Here is a 23037-nt window from a genome sequence, read left to right on the forward strand (position 1 = left end):
TGGCTGGATTGTACAGGTCTTGCATCTGGGTCTTCCACAAGATATGATCTTGTGGCAAGAGGTTGGGAGTGGCATAGGAATGGACTAGGATGTTATGGAGGAGGTCGGGTGGCTGATGGAACACCACTTCAGGAGGGGGTGAGAAGGAGCTCAGGTAAGATGTCCTTCATTTCAGGGCATGATGATACACAACCAAAGCCCTGGCAAAGGATGTGGTTCAGCTGTTCCAGTCTGGGGTGGTATTGGGTGAGGAAGGGGACACTTGGAGGTGCAGATGGAGTTATCAGAGAGGAGGCGGTCTATGTCTATGGATGTGACACGTTCAGTTGAGAAGGACCTGGTGAAGTGGATGGGAGAGAAAGTGTTGAGATTGTAAAAGAACGAAGATAAGGGTGTCTAGGGTCTGAACCCAATGACATCGTCTATGAACCTGAACCAGAGTGATCCCTTCCCAGAAGTCCGACACAACCTCTAATCTTCACTTAAAGCCTTAGACCCTCCCCACAACGTCTCCCCTGAATCCATTTCCCTCCTCATCCCCATGGCATCCCATACACCCACCTTCTCTACACTCCACAAAATCCTCAAATTAAACAATCTTGAACTTCCCCTTGTAGCTGGTTATTATGTCCCCACTGAAAGAATTTTGGCCCTCAATGACTAACACCTCCAATCAATTGTCCATAATCAAGCCTCCCACATTAAAGATAGCAACCACTTCCTTCACTGACTCTATACCATCCCTGCCCCTTTACCTCCTGGATCCCTATCGTCATTGTTGAAGCCAGTTCCCTATACACAAACATCCCTCATGCTCATGGTCTACCGAATGGTAGTTTTCAATAGTGTCCTTCAGACTCCAAACGCACTACCTCACGTGTCATTCACCTCACTAACTTTATCCTAACCCACGACTACTTGTCCTTTGAAAGGAATACACGGAAACAAGTCCACAACACAGCCAGTGGCACCCACACAGCACCCTCCTATGCCAACTTGTTTACGGGCCATTTAGAGGAGGCCTTACGAGCCTCCCAGAACACCAAATCCCTTGTGTGGTTCAGATTCACTGATGATATAATCATGATATGGATTCAGGGCCAAGACACCTTATCTTCATTCCTTCACAACCTAAACACCTTCTCTCAGAGCCACTTCACCAGGTCCTCAACTCTACCAGGATAAACAGCCATTGCCAAACTGCAGACAAGAGCGAAGTAGACCACCCTGTGGCATAACATGCAGCTGAACATAATATGCCTGATTTCAATGGCTGCTTCTCTACTCAAGCCATCTGGATCCTCTCCTCAACCACCAGCTTTTCTGAACTTCACAGATGGGTGTTACCCTTACAACACATCTCCACTCCTATAATTATCATGATCTCAACTTATGGTAACATAATACCCCTACACTCACCAACCAACAGGTTCCACCCCACTACGTCCTACCACCTCCTCTCCAATCTCATCTCCACCCTCTTTGGCTGCTGCCCTTTGCCACTGCACCTGCCCATCTTTCCCTCCCCCTCTCCTTTTGCTTCCAGTTTTCCCCACTTCCCTGCAACACAACCCTGACACTGTGCCTTTTTTTTGTTATGGTTCTAGGGTGCAAAACAGCTACGGTCATTAGCGCCCGGTGTGTGGCTGAGGAAAAGGTAAAAAGACCATATCACAGCAATGGGAGCGAAACTCAAAAGGTGGGGAAACTAAAAAACAGAAGCAAAGCTTAGAAAACCACTGTAGAAGGGGGGGGGGGGGGGTTTGTTTGTCCCCAAAAAGAGCTTCAAATGACTGACGTCATCTCACTGACACTAATAAACTCGAGAACGCAATCGGCTGAGCGCATGTCATCTGCTAAAATGGACGATATATCAGGCAACAGCTGTAGATGGGCGCATAACGGAGTAAAATAGGGGCACTCAAGCCAAAGGTGTCTCACTGTCCACGGTTGAGAGCAGTGGGGACAAAGCGGGCGAGGATCACCAATTAAAAGATGTCGATGGCTAAAAATGCAGTGCCCTATCCGGAGTCTAGTTAAAATTACCTCCTCCAGACGACGAGTGTGGGAGGAAGAGGTCCAAGCTCAAGGAAGAGCTTTCATGTCCCGCAATTTATTATTGGGAACTGCAGACCAATGTGCATGCCATAAAAGAGCAACACGACGACATAAAACACTCGGTAGATTGGCGAAGGGAACCACGCAAACAGCAGGCTGAAGGAGAGAGACTGCAGCCTTGGCCGTTATATTGGCCGCCTCGTTTCCATGGATACCACCGTGTCCAGGGATTCAGAGGAATGCCACAGAGACACCCCCCCAAATGGAACAAGTGGGGGCAGTCCTGAATCCTATGGACCATAGGGTGGACAGGGTAGAGAGCTTGGAGACTGAGGAGAGAGCTGAGCGAATCTGAGCATATAATATACCGTATCTGCTGATGGTGACAGATGTATTGGACAGCCTGGAGAACAGCGTAAAGCTCCGCAGTAAAAACCGAACACTGGTCAGGAAGCCAAAATCAATTAGGAGTGTCGCCAACAATATAGGTACTCCCAACACCAAATGATGTTTTTGAGCCGTCAGTGTAAATAACTGTGGCATCCTTCATTTGTGCGCATAGGGCAGCAAATGCCCGACGATAAACGAGAGAAGGGGTACCATCCTTGGGAAACTGACAAAGGTCATGGAGCAGGCAGAAAGTTTTAGGAAACAGAACGTAGCAGTTGACGGAAGCGGACTCCCAGTGGTAGCAGAGAGGAAGGGTGGCCTGCATGCCCTAAATCCAGGAAGGCGTCGAAAAAAAGGTCATGGGCCGGATTAGCAGGCATGGAAGACAGATGGCTAGCATAGCGACTCAGAAGGACAGTTCGCCAATTGGACAGCAGAGATTCAGCAGTCTCAGCATAAAGGCTTTCCACAGGACTGGTGTAAAAAATTACAGATGCTAAACACAATCCACAGTGGTGGACAGAGTCATGACGCCGAAGAGGAGAGGAGTAAACTATGCTTCCATAGTCCAATTTCGAGCGCACCAAGATGCGATAGAGGCGGAGAAGGACCACTCGGTCCGCTCCCCAAGAGGTACCATTCAGGGCACAGAGGGTGTTGAGGGATCCCAGACAGTGAGCCAAAAGATAGGAAATGTGGGAGGACCAGCACAGTTTTCTGTCAAACATAACACCCAAGAATTTAGTGACGTCCGTGAATGGAAGGTTGACAGGGCCTAGATGTAGGGAAGGCGGAAGAAACTCCATACTATGCCAAAAATTGACACAAACGGTCTTACTGGGAGAAAAGTGGAAGCCGGTTTTGATGCTCCAAGAGTGGAGGCGATCGAGACGTCTTTGAAGACAACGTTCAAGAAGGTTGGTCTGTTGAGAGCTGTAGTAGATAGCAAAATCGTCCACAAAGAGGGAGCCCGAGACATCGGGAAGGAGACAATCCATAATCAGATTTATGGCAATGGCAAACAGTACAACACTTAGCACGGAGCCCTGGTGTACCCCATTTTCTTGGGAGAAAGTACGGGAGAGAGTCGTGTTCACCCGCACTTTAAATGTGCGCTCTGCCATAAATTAATGAAAAAAAGGGGCAGCCAACCTCGAAAACCCCAAGAGAACAGTGTGCGGAGGATGCCTGTCCTCCAACAGGTATTGTAAGCTCTCTCCAGATCAAAAAATATTGCTACTGTTTGGCGTTTCCTCAGAAAATTGTTGATGATATAAGTAGAGAGAGAAATAAGATGGTCAATTGCAGAACGATGCTTTCGGAAACAGCATTGGGCAGGTGTTAAAAGGCTTCGGGACTCCAGCCACTAGGATAAACAGCAATTCACCATACACTCCAAAACCTTACATACACTACTTGAGAGAGAAATGGGGTGATAGCTAGATGGGAGATGTTTGTCCTTTCCAGGTTTCAGAACAGGAACGACGATAGCTTCCCGCCATCTTCTGGGAAAAGTACTGTCCATCCAAATTCGATTATAAAGGCAAAGGAGGTAGTGCAGACTATGGTATGGTAAATGCAACAACATTTGGATGTGGATACCATCCGGTCTTGGGGTGGAAGAGCGAGAAGAAGAGAGTATGTGTTGGAGTTCCCGCATGGAGAAAACAGTTATTATAGCTTTCGCTATTTGAAGAGGAGAAAGCAAGAGGTCGCATTACTGCTGCACGTTTCTTCGGGAGAAAGGCTGACACGTAATTTGAAGAGCTCGACATCTCAGCAAAGTGTTGACCCAATGAGTTCAAAATTGCGACGGTGTCCACTAAGGTATCAATGAGCCCAGAGATCGGGGGAAAAACCAGGTGCGCCAGATAACTGTCGAATTCGACTCCGAACTTCAGAGGAGGGAGTGAAGGCGTTAAAAGAGCAAGTAAAGAAGTCCCAGCTTGTCTTCTTGCTATCGCGGATGACATGACTGCATCATGCACATAACTGCTTACAGCGGATACAGTTGGCCAAAGTAGGATGGTGGCAGAAAACGCGAAGAGTGCGTCACTGCTCGCATACTGCATAACGGCACTCCTCGTTCCACCAAGGATCTGGGGGGCGCCGGGGCAAATCAGAGGTGCGAGGTATTGAACATTCCGCAGCTGTAAGAATAACTTCTGTAATATGAGTGACCTGATCATCAACGCTAGGAAAGTGACGGTCATCGAATGTCGCTAGAGACAAAAAGAGTGTCCAATTGGCTTGGGAAAACTTCCAGCATCTCGGGGAAATGGTCACTTGTGTGTGTGTCAGCAAGAGCGACCCACTCAAAGCACCGAGCTAGCTGAACAGTACCAACCGAAAGGTCCAAATGAGAGAAATTTGTCATGGAGGCAGACAAAAATGTAGTATGCCCAGTGTTGAGGCAAACTAGATCCACTTGGTGGAAGATATCAATCAATAGGGAGCCTTGCGGACAAGGACATGGAGATCCCCAAAGCAGGTGGTGGGCATTGAAGTCCCCAACCAGCAAATAGGGGGGCGGAAGCTGACCAAGAGATGAAGGAGATCAGCGCTTGCCATCATTGTGGACGATTGAATGTATACAGTACAAAGAGAGAAGGTGTATCCAGAAAGGTAATGACGGACAGCAACAGCTTGGAAGGAACTGTTTAAGGGGATTGGGTGATAATGGACAGTATAGTGGAGAAGAATCATGAGTCCTCCATGTGCTGGAGTGCCATCAACAGAGGGGAGATAAACCAGAGTGAATGAAAATGAGGGAATACAAAACGATTGTGGTGATGCAGGTTTGTTTCTTGAAGACAGAAGACGACCGGCGAGTAGGATCGTAAGAGGATTGACAATTCACCCCGATTGGCTCTAATGCTGCAGATATTCCAATGGTTAATGGACATGGGGTGGACAGAAAAGGGAAGAACCTTAACACTGTTGCTCTCAACGACTGCTGAGAGCTGGTGGCCGACAGTGTGGAATGGCATTCAGCCGAAGATCCTGATCCATAGGTTGTTCGGGAGCAGCTCCTGCCATCAGCAATCGGCTGGTTGATCGGCCACCAGCAGTGCGCCTTGGTGACACGGAAGATGGCTGAGGGCGGTTACTGCCAGGTGGCGCTGTAGATGAGACACACTGTGGCGGAGAAGGAGAGGAACTGGGTTTCTTATGAGCCTTCTTGGAAACAGGACGTTGAGATGAGGGAGAAATTGATGGTTGTGAAGTCGGGGTACGTAAAAAATCTTTGCGAGTAGGGTCTTTTTTGGAAGTCCGGGTGTCTGATTTTGGGGCAATTGCGATTTAGCAGAAGCCGATGAAGGGTGAGCCGCAGAGTGAGCAGGTGATAGTGGGGAGGCTGAACGGGCGATCTTTGCACTGGCCAATCTAACGAACCTGGCACTAAAGGTGATATCACAAGTCTGCATGGCTGCCTCCTTAGTAGGCGGAGGAGATGTAAGGACAGTGCTATATTTTTCTGTGGGAGGCACAGTGGGCTTTCGACTGGCGAATAACAAGCAGCAAATGTCGACACCTTTTCCTTCACTCTGATTTCCTTAATAAGCCATTCATCTTTGAAAATCTCTAGAGGAAGCAGCGTGGTCATAGTTGATGCAATGAGGGGATGGAGGTGGTCAAGCACCCTCATGGGCATCCTTGCCACACGTAACGCATTTGACCGGATTGGAACACAACTGGCTGGTATGATTGAACCGCTGACACCGATAGCAAAGTGTAGGGTTGGGGATGTAAGGGCGAACTGAAATTATCTCATAGCCCGCTTTTATGTTCAATGGAAGTTGAACTGTGTCAAACGTCAAGAAGATAGTACAAGTTGGAACCAAGTCCTTGTCAACACTTTTCATGACTTGATGAACAGCCGTTACGTCCTGGTCAGACAGGTATTTTGAATTTCCTCAACGGACAATCTGTCGAGGGAGCTTGTATAAACCACCCCACGTGATGAATCTAAAGTGCGGTGCGCTTCCAGCCGGACAGGGAAGGTGTGTAGCAGTGAAGTTCGCAGCAATTTTTGTGCCTGGAGGGCACTGACTGTTTCTAACAACAAGTTGCCATTTCGTAATCAGGAACAAGACTTTACAGGACCTGCAACTGTGTCAACACCTTTCTGAATAATGAAAGAGTTGACTGTGGAGAAGTTTTGGCCTTCGTCCGACCGAGAAACAACAAGGAACTGTGGCACTGATGGAAGAATTGTCTGTGGCTGAGACTCATTTAACTTTCGCTTGTGAGCAGACGTAGTAGATGATGAGGAAACCATTGCGGAAGTATCCCCCATGATTACCGGCGTCTCCGATGGCGTGCTCCTTCCTTGTGGGGGCCCTCTCTGAGGGCACTCCCGCCTTAGGTGATTGTTCACACCTCCCGATAAACGGACGAAGGGACCAATCGGCACTTTCAGAAGGTACCACCTCAGGTAATCACCTCTCCCTGGGACTGGCCGTTACCAGGGGGTAACCTGTCTACCTGGAGCGGGGAATTACGCGTTACCCCGCCACTGGCTACGCGCAGGAAAGCGTGGGTCGGCCTTCAGACACGCACAGGGAGGAAAAACAAGAAAGGGAGGAACAAAGAAAAGGAAAGAAGAGAGGTCTCAAAAGCCGCAGTGGAGAAGATGGTAAAGAGAAGAGGACAAAGGAAGGACAGAGACTTTCCAGCATAGAAAGTAAAGAAGAGAGACTGTCTTACAGTAACAAGTGTCCGTCTCTAGACGTAGGCACAAAACATACTTCCAGAGGACGAGAAGGGGAAGGGACGAGGCGGAGGTGAGGGTGGGGGGGGAGGATAGGGGATGGGGAAGGAAGTGGAAAAGGAACGTACGCAGACCGGAAAGGAAAGAGGGCTGCACTAGCTCGGGGTCCCGTGCTCGCCACGCACATATCCACAAAAGAGTTGTGGAGCCCCTGGGGGCACCACTGTGCCTGTTGGCATTCTAGTTCCTGCACGCTCTCCCAGACAGCACTTCTCTCTTTCCCCACCAAAACACTGCTATCCCTTCCCCTTCGCTGCTGCTCCTACAAATTGCAGCTTGCATTCCATTCTGGACCCAGCTGCTGGAGATAATGATCATGTGTGCACGAGATGAGCTTGCTTGTGTGAATGAATGATGTATGTTTCTCTTTGATGAACAATGTGAGGAAGCTGAAGAGAAGGTTACAAAATTATGCAGCAAATGGCTACAAGCAAACAGGAATCCTCAAATATAATTTACTTATCAGCACACGCAAAAGCAAGTTCATACAACAAGCTATACAAAAAAGAAACATTACCCAAATCAGACTTAATCTATTAAAAATCAGTATAATAGCATTCAGAAAATGTATGGCACAGTTCACAAAATTAAAGGGTGTTTTGATTACAAATCTCAGGTGATTAAGGATAAGGATGGCAATATGGTTTTTGAAACATGCAGAATTTTATCAACAGGCAATGAATATTTTGACAATCTACTGAATTATTCTGATCCAAATCACCAATTACAAATTCCACCAGCAGCCCTAACGAAGACCAGATTCCAGCATTGACATATGAAGTAGTGCTCGGAAGTATCAGAAACATCAAAAATGAAAAGGCATCCGAGAGTGACGAAATTCCAGCTGAGATACTAAAACATGAAGAAGTGAAGTATAGATGTTTGTTTCACCCAGTACAGCTAATCTGGAAAAAAGAGAATTTACAAACACAAAGGAAAGAACCATTAATATTCCTAAAAAATACGAAAGGAGATAGGGGAAGACTTCAGAAACCCTAAGGGAAAATCATTACCTAACATAGCATTTAAAATTTTATCCTGCTTATTGCTAAACTGCTTGAAAACACATGCAGGAAATATAAACAGGGATTATCAAAATGGCTTTACACAGTCAACACATTTGTACAACTCAATTCACAGGCAAAGCCTGCGGAATGTAGTGATGCACTTGGGATTTCCAATTAAACTTGTAAACCTCTGCAAAATATGCATTGATGATAATATAAGTATGGTTTTGCTAAATGGAATAAAATCTGACCACTTTAATAATAAAACTGCACTAAGACAGATGCTCTGTCCCCTTCTGTCTGTAACGTTCATTGGAGAGTTTTTAAAAAACTATTACCTGCTAGGATCCCCCCACAGAAATAAAGTGAAGGTTTTGGCATATGCAGATGATACAGAAAAAGAGAAATGGAGATTAGATTGTTATTTGTGGAGCTTTTAGAAGAAGCTTCCAAGTTTGCCCTAAAGACAAACAAAAAAGAAAACAAAATACATGACAGTTAAAAGATGTAGAGATGAACAAGACCACCAATCACACTAATAATTAGAAAGCATAAACTCAAACATGTTGTACAGTTCAAATTTCCACAAGCAATGATACACGAACAACATCAGAAACAATTAGAAGTGAAAATGATACTACAAAATGCTAACAGGCCTACTGTTCTACTTAAAAACTTATAATGTCTAGACTACTGACAAGTAAAACTAAAACAGAGCTATATAACACAATCATCAGACCAATCCTAGCCTATGGAGCAGAAACAGAGTTTAACAAAAAGAGAACACCAATTACACCAGTATTTGAAAACAAAAAGTACAAGAAAATCTTTGGTCCTTGTTATGATGATGGACTGCAAAGCTCAAAAAGACAACGCACACATTATCACAACAAGCAACAACAATGAGAATAATAAATTCTAGAAGACTTCAGTGGGCAGGGCATCTGATCAGAATGAAATAGAATCAAGCAGTTTCAAGAATATTCATGGAGAAATCATTTTGTAAGAGACCAAAGCAGAGACCCAGGAATACATGGGAAAATGAAATTAAAACAATATATGACAGGTTGGGCATAAATACTTGGCAGGATGTAGCACAAGATAGAAGCATTTTGAGGCAAAATGTGAAGTAAGCAAATAAGCTTCAAGTGCTTTAGAAGCCACGAAAAGGAAGAATAAAAGTCAGCATTAGCACTTATCACAAATTGCCACAACATCGGATATGTTCACAAAAACAAGTATGGTAAGTTTTTTGAGACCAAAGGCAGTTCACAGCCGGACTGGGAAAAGTCACACCTCTGAATTAAAAGGCACAATAGCTTAGATAGATTTGCATGAACAAGATTACAGCTAAGTGTCATTTTAAAAATAAGAACATCAATCCTGTTATAAGAATTATATCCAGTGTGCTTTGCAGAACATCCCACAGCTACCACGTCGAAAACTAGGTATTGTGATAATTCCCTCAAGATATAAATATTAACCAATCCTTTTTGTTATCAATATTTTTTCTCGAAAATTTACGGTTTTCATACTAGGTCCAAAAACAATGTCTATGATGGGTTTAATGTTAGTACGGATAGGAATCTGATGAATACATAGGTGTCCAACTTATCACCAAATCACGCTTAACGTCTTGTGCCTAAAAAGAGTTAAAAAGCAAAAAAATAATAATTTCATTTGGCAATTCTTACTCCATTGAAGATAACTTTCCCTTTGGAGTTATTCGAAACGCACCCACAAACGTTTCAGTTGCCTTTAGATAGTTCATAGTTAGCATATATTATCGTTCAAGTACACATTGAATGTTACACACAGAATGTCAACCTAGCGCAATACAGTTGGTAATTTTGCTGCACGCGCGATATAATACCTGAGCAACCCTCGTTTTTCTTCCATTTCGATCTTCCTTGATTATCAGCTTTCCTCTACCAAAGGCGTTCAAAGAAGGATACGTTACATTACTTCTTCCAAGTCCTGACAGTCTATCGAGGTCCCTGAAGACGTCAAATTCGTTTGTCCAGGTAGACATTTCCTCACACAAAAGCTTCGAAACGTTGTGCTATTTTGTTGACAGTATTCGCATGCAACTGCATGAAAAACACAACATTTATGTCGTCACAAATAAAGCCCACAGTTGCGCAAAACACACAAGCAGACGATGTCATGCAACAAAACCGTCTGCGGTCTGCGCATGTTCTAGCTTGAATCCAGCTGCGCCACTATCGTCGAACTATCGATACTTTTGATAGACAGCCGAATGTAAATCGATTATTCCATGATTTTTTTCTAAATTGTATTTGGGCTTTAGGAGCTGCTGCACCATTGTACAATAGAATAATCAAATTCCACGAGAAAATGCGGCATTATCAAAGCATGTTAAGATGGTTTTTACAGACGATGTATAAAGCAAATTTCACAGTGGAGTCAACGGAACTGAAGTCAGGACATCACAGAGTGTATTCATAATGGACGTCATTTCACCACAGTCTAGCATAAAATGTTAGACTGTGAGTTCATGTCGTCATTTCATGTCACATCATGTGATCGGATTCGCCATTTCACAGCATAGGAGAATATTTTGACGTCACGTGACCCAACTTTCAGTCGACGTGACGTTGTCCACAGTGCGAATTGAATTACGCCCATTGCCGAACGGTGAAAATGAGGTCATGGCATACCATACGTGACATAAAAAGTCGCAGTATAGTGTCGGGATTGAGAAGCTAAAGGCCAATTCACTCTGGCCGTCACGTCCACGTTTACATCTGCATCTAAACTCTATGGACCACTCTGAAATGCCCACTGCACCAATTATTTGAGCTGTTTATCGTTCCACTCACTTATGGAGTGCAGGAAGAATGATTGTTTAAATGCATCTGTGCATTAGGTAATTAATCTAACCTTGTCCTCACGATCCCGACGGAAGCAATAAGTATGGGATTGTATTATATTCCTAGAGTCAACATTAACAGACGAATCTTGAAAAAAAATCATAACAGGGCATGGCATCTTTGCTCCAGATGCCAAAACCTATTTACTTCGAGTAAACTATTAACACAGCATCTGCTGGGTTCCTCTATGCAGTACCCAGTACACGTAGAGATGTTCATAAGATGAATAAGGTCTTAAAGCTCAAGAATTTTCGGCGCAAGGTGTTTGAGTGCCTTCCTCCTGAGGTGGGCTGTGAAGGTGACCCCACTACCTCATAAAATGACACCTTCCTCAGCAATGTATCAAGCTGAAACTTCCTGGCAGATTAAAACTGTGTGCCGGACCGAGACTCGAACTTGGGACCTTTGCCTTTTGCGAGCAAGTACTCTACCATCTGAGCCACGACTCACGCCCCGTCCTCACAGCTTTATTTGCGTCAGTACTTCGTCTCCTACCTTCCAAACTTCACAGAAGCTCTCCTGCGAAAATTGCAGAACTAGCACACCTGGAAGAAAGGATATTGCAGCGACATGGCTTTGCCACAGCCTGGGGGATGTTTCTAGAATGAAATTTTCATTCTGCAGTGGAGTGTGCACTGATATGAAACTTCCTGGCAGATCAAAACTGTGTGCCGGACCGAGACGTGAACTCGGGACCTTTACCTTTCAAGGGCACACTGTTTTAATCTGCCAGGAAGTTTCATACCAGCGCACTCCACTGCAGAGTGGAAATTTCATTCTGGAAACATCCCCCAGGCTGTGGCAAAGCCACGTCTCCGCAATATCCTTTCTTCCAGGAGTGCTAGTTTTGCAAGTTCCCCAGGAGAGGTTCTGTGAAATTTTGAAGGAAGAAGACGAGGTATTGGCGGAAGTAAAGCTTGAGTTGTGTTTGGGTAGATCAGAAGGTAGAGCACTTGCTTATTTGAGGACATTTTGAGGACATTTGCGAACGATTCTGGAGCGCATCCGTGGAAACATACTCTCTGGATCCTGAATTCTACTACACCATACCAGGGATTCCTTGGGATACTATGCCCAAACCCACATTTGTCAACATTGAAATCCTAACCAATGTCGATACACTGCTGTTTTTCGAGCGAGTGATTTGCGAGGAACTTTGACAGTATGCCCATAAGTATGTCATGACAGATGACCCATAAATGGCTTGTTTGCTGGGCTTGGATTTCCCTTTGCTCATCATTCTCTGTTGTTTTGAAAGATGAAGGCCTTATGAGAAGTAATTACATCGATCGCATTTCTTTTTTCACTCGGACTGTGCAAGGAATACCGTCATGAAACACACATCACTCGTAATTCCACACAGTTAAAAATCTATCGATCGCGAAGCATGCACCGCCCGCCGTCCCATGTCCACTGTACCACACAGGACGCTATTGCACATGCTCCCAGGAGTCGGGATGCACTGGCGGCCCCTGCGAAGTGACGACACGGCACTCAGCTGCCGAGCCACGCACAGGTGTCAGTCCGCGTCCCGAAAGCATGAGGCGGCAGCATCCCTTTCTTACATGACACCTGAGAAATTCCTGTCGAAATACGTGTTCACCTAGGCACTGTTGCTAGCGCGATGACACATGTCCTTTGTACCTGTGGTCTGGCGAGATGTTCGCATAACAGATCACCCTCAGTGAACTCTTCCAAAGCGCCCCTGCGCTGACGCCATGACCCACTGCCAGACAGACGATTACAGGGGCGCGAGCTATTGCTCCCAGGCCGCTGCCCACGACAGCCAGCAGGTGATAATCGCGTCTGTTTGCAGGTATACACTTAAAGAGTTCTTCGAGTGTTATACTGACATGAAATGTCTATGTAAATAAGACCCAAGTCACCCTCTGGGCCTCGCATGCGTGTTTACCGTTGCTGGCGCAATACCTCTTTACCTGTGGATACTGACGTCACAGGTCGCACTATAGAAATCTATTCCAAAGTTTCCCAGAATAGCGCAGGGTGTATTGTTCCTAGCGATCCTAACACGGCATGTGAGCTGCGTCTAGCCGTGCACGCGTGTTTACTTGCCTAGCGCGGCTGACACATCGCCGTGAAATGTTTGGGTAGCATCTTACCATCTGAAAGGTTCTCAATGTTATACGGACGTCACGTGGCTATGTAAGTAACAGCCAAGTCGACCTCTAGGAAAATGTCGCAGAAATAGTTAACGATCGCTTTTGTAGGAGCTTTCGTGATGTCTCAGTTTGCCTGCATGGAAATTCTTGTCCTAACAGGACCTGTTTACGAAAATAGCCCGAATAACACCGAATGCATCTTGCTGATAATCCTAATGGGACAACCCATCTCTCACTGCATTTACCTGTCAAACTTCTGCTGCTGCCAGTGTGGGAGCACTGTCCGCCTTTTTTTCTGCAGATGAGACTTTCAGTGGCAATTAAACCCTGCAAAAGTGGTCTACAGATGGTCAAATACATCCGACATACTCACCGTGCCGCAGTGAGCGCCAACGGAGGAAACTGCCGCCGTAAACACGGCCCATGACCGCAGCCACAGAAGTGCATGTCAGCCAGAGAGAGGCCAGCCAGTCGTGGACTAGCGCCCACCCCAGGAGGATCTAAGTGGTAGGAGTCCAAACGCTATCAATACTCCCAGTGCAAACACTCGTCATATTGGATCTCTCAAATTTCTGCAGAGTAGACACACGACACACACGGTCCCGCAGACAACCCAATGCAAACTGGGTATTATTTCACTATTCATCCACCCAGTGGGAGCCGCAAGCCAAACCGTCATAAGCCGGAAGCTTTCTCGGACTCTCTGAACTGGTCTACAAAGATGGGCAAGCCCAATCTCGGAACAGAGGCGGATGCTGAGATGCTGTTTCCTGTCCTGACCTGCTTGACTGCTGCTACACTTTCTACGGCCTTCCCCAGACTCACATGTATATTGGGAACCAGCCACATATATATCAGTGTAACTACAATTAAATAGGATTGCTGCCGCAGTCTGACATCGAGCAACGTACTGGAAATGTCTCTTCTTGACGGCCATGGTTCTGGAACGAATCTCAATATCTCTAGTGCACATAATTGGCCATGTATAAAAACTCTTTCTTTCGCCTTACAGCTATCGATGTGCTTTATCTATACCTCCCTCACCATAGGACACACAGTAATTTTCTCTGTACATATGGGAACATAAGCGACAGTAACTTTACACCGCAACTTATACACACTTCAGGCAAACAGTGCAGCTATCGTTTATACGTGTACAGCATTCAAAAAAATTATGACATGTCCACATTCACACCAGCTACATGTTTCAGTTCTTTTCAGTTCTAGTAAATTATTTGAAGTTAAGTTTTCCAGTCAGCTCTTCAGGAAGGTACTGCATCCTGTCAAAACACTCTCAAACAAGTGTTATAAAGCACAGACGTCCTTCACTATGTGATAATAAACAACACCCCTTGGTCAAAAGGGTTGGAAAGATATCTCTGATACAGGTTGGTGTACTGTAATCAATATCATTGTCGATTATGCGACAAGGAAAACGCGAGGATAGGCTTAATGTGTGCCAACAAGGGGATGTTTTTTTACAACCATATTGCCCGTCATGTTTGCAAACTACAGCAGGTACAGTTGAGCCCTTGCACTACTATATTGTGCAGCCATTTACGAAATGAATCTCTCACGCCTTACGTTCTGATATATTCCTCAATGCGTTCAAATTACAATTCACCACATTAAGTGTATCCTTCCCTTACGACTAGACATATGTAATTTTCTTTTTTGCGTGAATAGTAGGTTGATTACGTTCCATAAAAGTCTGGTGACATGTCGGAACATAAGCCACAGTCCCTTTACATAGTTCTTCTACATACGTAGATGTTGTCAGTCATTTCACGTTATTGATATTAGATTGTGCAGTCATCATAAGGGTCAGAGTTGGGCAGTTGATTAGTAATTTTACTTAGGAAATGTAAACATTGTAATATAAAGGTTTTTTTATCTACAATAAATATATACGCAGGAACAACGTTTATCATTTAGTAGGATTAGTTGCCTTCATCATTCATTTTATGTTTAGATTGTAATTTATAGAATTAAGAGATCCTAAGATCTGCTTCAGGTGGTAATCAGACATGGCCAACTCTTCATTTTAGCGTTTATTATTTTCCGTTGCACACATTCATTTTACACTCGCTTGGAGTAGCATCTTGGAATATATCTACACACCATGTGTGTCTTGTAAATATAATAGCTTTTAAGTTTTTCACCTGCCACTAGCCATCCAAATCAGAATAGTTTTTAAGTGTATAATATCTATATAGCTCACAGTCCATCAGAATTGTTATTGTAAGAAACCTTTGCTATTGGAGACTGTTGAAATCAGTTTCTAAGCGTGCACAGTCTGTCAGAATTATTGTAAAAACTATGCTAATGGGTCTGTGGAATTAAATTGTATTAAAGAAAGTACCTCCTCATTAGTTTTTAGTGTAGATTTATAAAAAAAAATTCCGGCCATTGTTTAGTGTTGTAGGTTGTAGCGTGTAAGTTAAAAGTATTTCTGCATTGGAATAGCAGAGTCAATTCAAACCTCAAGAATACTATATTGTACCTAAAAAAACTGCATTGTACCTCAATAATTATATTGTACCTCAAGAATTATATTGTATTTGTGTGAACTGAATAAACCAAAAAAAAAAAATTCTTCACCATACGTCTTTGTTGTTGTTATTTACAAAAAGCCCCTTCCCCTATTGCATTTTGGATGTATATGTATAGAAAAGCTGTCCAGGTGACAAATGACATTAGTTTTTCTGAAGATGAGTGCTATTCAGGAGATGAATTTTAACATGGAAGATAACAAAATATATGGAATGGTTACATGGAACTACGCCTACCGTGCAGCACAAATTCGTTTATGGGAGCAGGAGGCACGTGATCGCGTCCGCTTCCAAAGATGTATAGCAGACATGTCTAAAATTATATCTCCGGTGCTTGAAGAAAACCACAGATATAGCATGTGGCTAAAACTGTACACTGTCAAAGTGGGAATAAGGTGGGAAAAAAAGAACTCGGAGGTTGTGAGGCAAAAATTCATTTATTTCTCAGCCAACTAAAAAAGTAGTTTTATGTTTTCATAAGCAGACACAGAAACACTATTTTCACATATCTTCTTCTTCTTGAGTCGATGGAGAGAAGGACACCCGTAGAATTCCAGGTCTTGAACAGCAGCTAATTTAAAGATTCGATGCATCCATGAGATTTTCTCCTTCCTCTTCACATAGATGCTGTCATCCATGTAGTCGAATAATTGAAGCACGTCACCATATCTTTATAGCGTATGCTGGGATCATCCCAGTGAATTCCATGGTAGAAATGTGGTAACCACTTTGCACTCTTCTGTGTCTTAGCACACTTCACATACTTCAACGACCTCGGTGATACAATGTTTGCTTAGAATGTCTCTAGCATTTCTGCATCTTCTTTGTACACCATATCTTTAAATGTTATCTGTCAGCGCTCATCATTATAGAAACCACGAAGTAAAGAAATAAGTCATTAAAAAAGTAATAGCATTTTACTTGGCTACAGAACAGACATTATTATTATTGATGTATTCAGCTGTGCACCCAATACAATATATCTTAACTGATGGTGGCTCATCAGTGTGGCATCACGCATTCGAGACGTAAGTAGTGGAACAAAGCAGGGCCACCCCACTCTCCATCCATTGTTGCCAGATGTTTCAAACAACGACACTGGGTCACAGGGAGCGTCTCTTGCGACTTACAGTATAGTTTGTGGGATACCGTCATCCTCCTACAGTATAGATGATGAGTCTTTAAATTGGTCTGTGCAGTGGATCAATAACCGTATATTTAATAGGATCGTCACGCATTACCGTTTCTGGCCTGGTCCTGCTTGCTTGCTTGCTTTTCTACACCCATCTCCAGACTCTGGAATTGCAAGAACACATTAATTTTCGCATGGTTGCCATAATATTATATCATTTTCGCTGTACTTCTCGATATCAGGCAGTATCCTACCAATAGCTCGCGCAACACAATTCCGAAGATATAGACCCGAAATTATTTCTGCGCAAACCATAAACATTAGCGAGGTGGAGTGTGCTATAAACTACTGAGTAACTAGAAACTTATCCCATCTGCGAATACCTTTATATGAGAACTCGAAAAAAATAGATGAAACTGATATTTCCACAAGCGAATACCGATATCGGTGATGTAACAGATTCCAAATCATTCCTATAATTTACAAAGTCAACTAAGGTGTTTCTCATGTCTAGAGAGAACCAGAAAACGTGTCTTCCACACATATTTCACCTGCTAAATGCACACACCACAACCGATGTTCCCTCAACTAAATAAAGGCGCGAAATGCGTAGAAGCAGCCAACCGGACAATTTACATGGAAGGGAATAACGGTCCAGCGCAAACACACGTCCTTATTGAAACTTCTCAAAAATTTCCGCGCAATCACGAAAGCTATCCAACACGTACTAAGTATCAGTTCGCTATACGGCTGTCTAGAGGACAACACGGTTAAGTCAGCTACATTCCTGCTCTCCAACAGGCCTCTGCAATCAGACAGCTCCTACAGTTAATGTGAAATGTGAATCATTCCCACCACAGGTCAATGGCGCTGCACGCCAAGCATGCATAGACAGAATCGTCCTAGGAAAAAAACTAGCCTCAAATATATTTTATCCCTGTACTGACAGCTAAATTTTACAACAGCAGTCTGTAACAAATCCGATTTATTTATCTCGACCCGATCCGGATCTGAATAGCAGCCCAAATAAATATTAATTAATGTGACCATGTACCTAATGGGGCTGGCAATCGGATTTGACTGCTACGGAGTTGTTACATTCCTTTTTGTCCTTCTCAAATGCTGTAATAATGAAATGTCTAGTGACAAGAAGAACGCCAACACAGCTTCATTAATCAAGAACCTATATTCGTCTCTAAACCACAAGAAAAAGGAGACAGTCACTGCCTTCGTCATACATATTTAATAACGGCTAATCTCAGCACAGGCTTCCTCGCTATTCATTATTGTCACACGCAAATTCAATCACTGCAATCCAACACTGCAATCCAAATGATGCCTGCGCGGTAGACGCGAAACCACAAATATCGGCACAGAAATATCACTGATCACTCTCGTAATTATACTTTTTACTTTCCCGTATTATTCTAACACAAAGGGGTTAAACCGCGGCGATGGCCACTCCCTTTGTCGGTAAAGCCTTGCATTACAGCAACAGGCCTCCACACGGCTCGGCCCGCAACCTGGGAACTGACTCAACTCTACACTCGCTCTCGCAACACGACACTATCGATTGTTTGCCCTATCGACCTGTGCCGAGTGCAAACTTATAGTAAGGGCCTACGGACCCCTTACAAGTCTCAGTGGAACGACATTCCACAATGAGCGAAGTATCGGAAATACACCCTGCTGTTGGCTGTGGCTCTGGAAACAGAAATATTGGTACCATTCTTATGACTTGATGTACTCCTCCCTTTGCTATCACAGTACTCCACGTCAAATCCATACCTTCCTTACGACTGGACATAGTCATTTCCTTTGCACATGTTGGAACACAAACACATACTTTATAAGCCTGATGCTCTAGGCAAACCTATCACACACCCCCTACTACTAACCGATTGCTGGCGATACGAAATAATACTGACCTAAAATCAACCATGGGTAGACATGTCTCATAAGTTTTTCTTGCGAATGCTACCACCGTGTCTTAGAAAGAGAGGCGTAATCGTCTTACAAACTGTTATACGTTAAAAAAACACAACCATATTACCATCACAAGTGGTCTTGGTTCTACAGGTGCACACAAGTGTTCATGTTAAAAGCTATACTGGCTTTATAAATCCACGTATGGCATTACCTATGAATGATGTAGTTTTTCCAGACAAATACCGTGACACTGTATATTATCGCATCAGCAGTGCGGTTACGCGTCGCTGACAGTGCACCCTCGAGATAAAATTACCGGATTTTGAAACTGATTCCTCTAAGGAGCATGGTATGAAACCGGTATTTGCAACTTCCCCACGCCGCCGACACTAGATATTTCTCTAGTATTTGTAATGCATTGTGTCTCGATGCCATGTCAGAGGTTCTGCGATATATCCACTGAGTTATAGGCGACAATTGATTGAGAAGGATCACAAATAGTAATAGATGGTGTGATGACTGAGGTCGTAAGAAATGTACACTAGCTTTTCAGGCCTCTAATGCTACGCTTTCAGTAGAAATTATGTCTATGATCTGGAATCTAGTCTTTCCATTCAACCACACACCTGCGCTGGAGCCTATGGAGAAGTCCTTTAATTATTACAGCCACTAGTGAATCATATTTCTGGCACTCTCAAATCTCGAAATGAGCCACCTTTCTCGAACCTATCTGCTACAGTAAAATTCCAACATGGTTTTAGGTAGCCTCTATACATCTTGCAACTACCCCTCAGACTCTGGACTAGCGTCCCTGCAGCTTTGTGCATGTGATTGTTCCAATGTAATTCAGAACTGAGCAGAAGTTGGAGAAAGCTATATCTACCACCTTCTGCAACCCGTATAGAAACAGGAGAAGCTGAACTACTGCAACAGAACTATGTTTTGACCAGTCGACAGAAACAAAGCCTGTTCCTGCAGCACAAGGTAGTAAAAAAGACAGTACGGGAATTGGAGGAAGGATGTGGATTTTGCTACTGCATTGTGGTGCTTCTCCAAATTACAAGCCGGTACTACAGAACCACATCCCTCGGGGCCCATTCACGTCTATCACCCCAACATTCTATCATCATTATTCTGTTCCATCCACCAGAGAAAAATTATGAACTATAAATCTCCACTAACTTCATCACATAGACAATTCGATAAGATTTTTACCGCATCTCTCTCCTCCCATATATCGAAAACAAATACCGCATGCATACTGGCTTCGAGCACATATGACGATCCAAGTAAATATACAGGTATTGATCCACTGCACAGACCAGTTCTAAATTTTCATCACCTATACTGTAGGAGGATGACCGTGTCCCACAGACTATACTGTAAGTCGCAAGAGACGCTCCCTGTGACCTTGTGTTGTTGTTTGAAACATTGTTTTCTTTCTGCATTAACACGCTTTGTACACTATCATACATTTTGTTTTACTGCCACGACTTCAAGGTCTGTGTCAGGTTCTAAACTGACATTAACACGTTCTGATCCATTGCCTCTCTCAGAAAACTAGACATCACATGGTTTAAATCATGTTGTTACTGCGTCTACCATAACACGCCACACACACTCTGGATGATTTTAAATAAAAGACAGTTACAACATAAGGGAACTGGAAGAGTTTGGCGGCGTTGTAGAGAGTTTCCAAACTGCTGTCCGAAGGTGACTGATGACCTCTACATTTAAACTCATCTGTCACGGTGATGGAACAGCTGATGGCTCTGCATTCTGTTTCGACTGATTCCTCATATTGTAGTCATGTACGCGATCACTATTTTGGTGCTATCCATCCCCCAGAAGGTGTTGTCCCTCCGGCAAAATTCTTTCTCTATTTCAAACAAGCGATTTCATTATGTGGTAACCAACAGCACACATGTGGACAGATGGACTGGAAAAGACGCCCCTGATGAACTGAAATAATAATAATTACAGATGATTGTGTGAACAATTTTACCAATTTTACAGTAATTTCAACACCGACCAATGATGTGGCAGCGTGTTTCTCAATTTGAATGGTACAATAGTTAATGGGATGGTGTGTTTCAGTGGGTAACATGGAGCAGAACAGCAGGTGAAGTGCCGAACACTAATAATTTGTATGTAAAATGCAGTACAATAGTTTAAGAGGGTGGGTTACAAAGAAGAATACGCCAGAAATGGCGTTCAAGTCATGTGAAATTCGAAAAGTGTACCATAAAACGGTGGGAGGACATTACTAATTGCTTAATTTGGTATCAAATTCGGTACAATAGTTTAAGTAAATGGGGGTGACATGGAAAACCACTAAACAGAACAATAAGTTAAGTGCCAACAAAGGGCCACACATTAGGAGAAGGCACCCAGAGTACAGCACCGAACATTAGGTTATGCAACATGTTTGCTCCATATAATTTCGTCTTCTACATGTTTCCAAACAGCAGAGAATGATGAGCAACAGAAATCCAACCCCCACAAACTTATGTATTTATAAATAAACAATATATCCATGAATTTCCTGTTATGAGACCCTTCCTCTCCACCACCAGACGACCATCTTGGATTATGTCACGGAAGGGATGACATCACCCTCTGGTGGCGGTACTGTGTACTAGGCCCCAACTGAGACCACCATCGTGGACTATGTCATGGAACTGTTGACAGTGCCCTCTGATGGCAATACTGTGTACTCTGGACCTCGTGGTGAACACACTGGATGGAGGTACTAATTGTTAAAATAAAGACTGAAAATAAGGACTTATTACCAGCACAGTTAGAGTCCTCTTCCCACCATTTACTAGGAAGAGGTGGCGTCGGATGACTTAGGTTAGGGGAAGTAGCCTAAGTGCTCTTTCTTTCCCGCCATTTTCTTAGGTTAGTAGGAATAGCCCAAGTGGCCTTTCTTTACTGCCAAAATGCAAATTACCCTCCAATCCCTAGGAAGAGGTGGCAGTCGGATGACTTAGGTTAGTAAAGGTAGCCCAATTGACCTATCTTCCCCGAATTTTCTTAGGTTAGTAGAGGAAGCCATGGTGTGTTGCATTATCCTGATGGAATTTGAATTTCCACCTTTTTCTGAGGGAAAGGAGGGGAGGGGGGGTTAGGATAGCCCAATTGACCTATCTTCCCACCAAAATCAGCCATCTTGGACGACGTCACGGCCGCCATATTGGATGACATTGTGTGCTGTTCCGTCACGGCCGTCATATTGGATGACATCATGTGCTGCTCCCAAGTCTACAGGCTGCCATTTTGGATGACACAATCGCCGTCTTCTATACCCGGGCCACTGAAACATGTCACTTCAAGGACACTCCACAAGCGCCATAGATTTGGTAGTATAACTCACAAACAAGTGAAGAATGGGAGGCGCCACGTCTTCTGAACCAATAACATCACCGAACAAAAGCTGGTTCCAGCGTCGACGCTACCACGTTGACGGCTTCTGTGTAAACATAGTATGTTAGTGAGGGAATGCCTGCTGTTGTGTTGTGTTACCACCTCGACTACAGTTTTTGTTTGTTAAACAATGTCACCAAAACGAAGTCGTTCACCAAGCAACAATCCGTTGCGCCGTGGAGTGCCATTAAATAGTCAGGCTTTGGAATTGCTATGGAGGATGCATGTGTTTTACAAGCAAAAAAAAAAAAAGAATTTGTTTCTGCTCTTGGGCATGCGTTGATTCCTGCCAATAAAGTTTTAAAGCGTACTTCTAAAACTCGCACAGGATAGAGTAGCATGGAGAGCAGCATCAAACCAGTCTGCGGACTGAAGACCACAACAACAACAACTCTAAAACTCTAGGATTCAGTGAAAGAACAGTTATAAGGAAAGGGGTGCTACTTCAAGACTTACAAGACAGTGAAGTAAACAGTGTGGAAGAAAGCCCCTGTGGAAGAAACAGTGTGTTTTTAAGTACTCCGGGCAAGAAAAAAAAGCATCCTCATCCTGTTACAGATATTGATTCTTTCCAATCCGATGCAATTCGTTGGCACATATACGGATACTATAAAAGGAAAGAATACCCCACAATAGTGAGTTCCTAATTTCTTTAAAAGAAAGTGGACTTTTCTTGGAGGGGAAAACGTCCCTTAAGACAATATTAAAAAGTATGGGCTTCCGTTTTAAATAGTTAGATGGACGAAAACCGTTAC

General features: G+C 43.8%; 1 protein-coding gene across 1 annotated transcript in view; it reads right to left on the bottom strand.

Annotated features, from left to right (window-relative positions):
• LOC124789711 overlaps positions 1-10415 on the bottom strand; it is a 106743-nt gene extending 96328 nt beyond the window's left edge. Inside the window, exon 1 of the mRNA XM_047257162.1 lies at positions 10103-10415. Within this exon, the coding sequence (XP_047113118.1) occupies positions 10103-10261 (159 nt within the window). The 5' untranslated portion in view covers positions 10262-10415. The remainder of the gene's footprint in view (positions 1-10102) is intronic.
• Between the last annotated feature and the right edge of the window lie 12622 nt (positions 10416-23037).

This window comes from Schistocerca piceifrons, chromosome 3 (genome assembly GCF_021461385.2).
Source record: "Schistocerca piceifrons isolate TAMUIC-IGC-003096 chromosome 3, iqSchPice1.1, whole genome shotgun sequence".
In the NCBI taxonomy this organism is placed as follows: Eukaryota; Metazoa; Arthropoda; class Insecta; order Orthoptera; family Acrididae; genus Schistocerca; species Schistocerca piceifrons.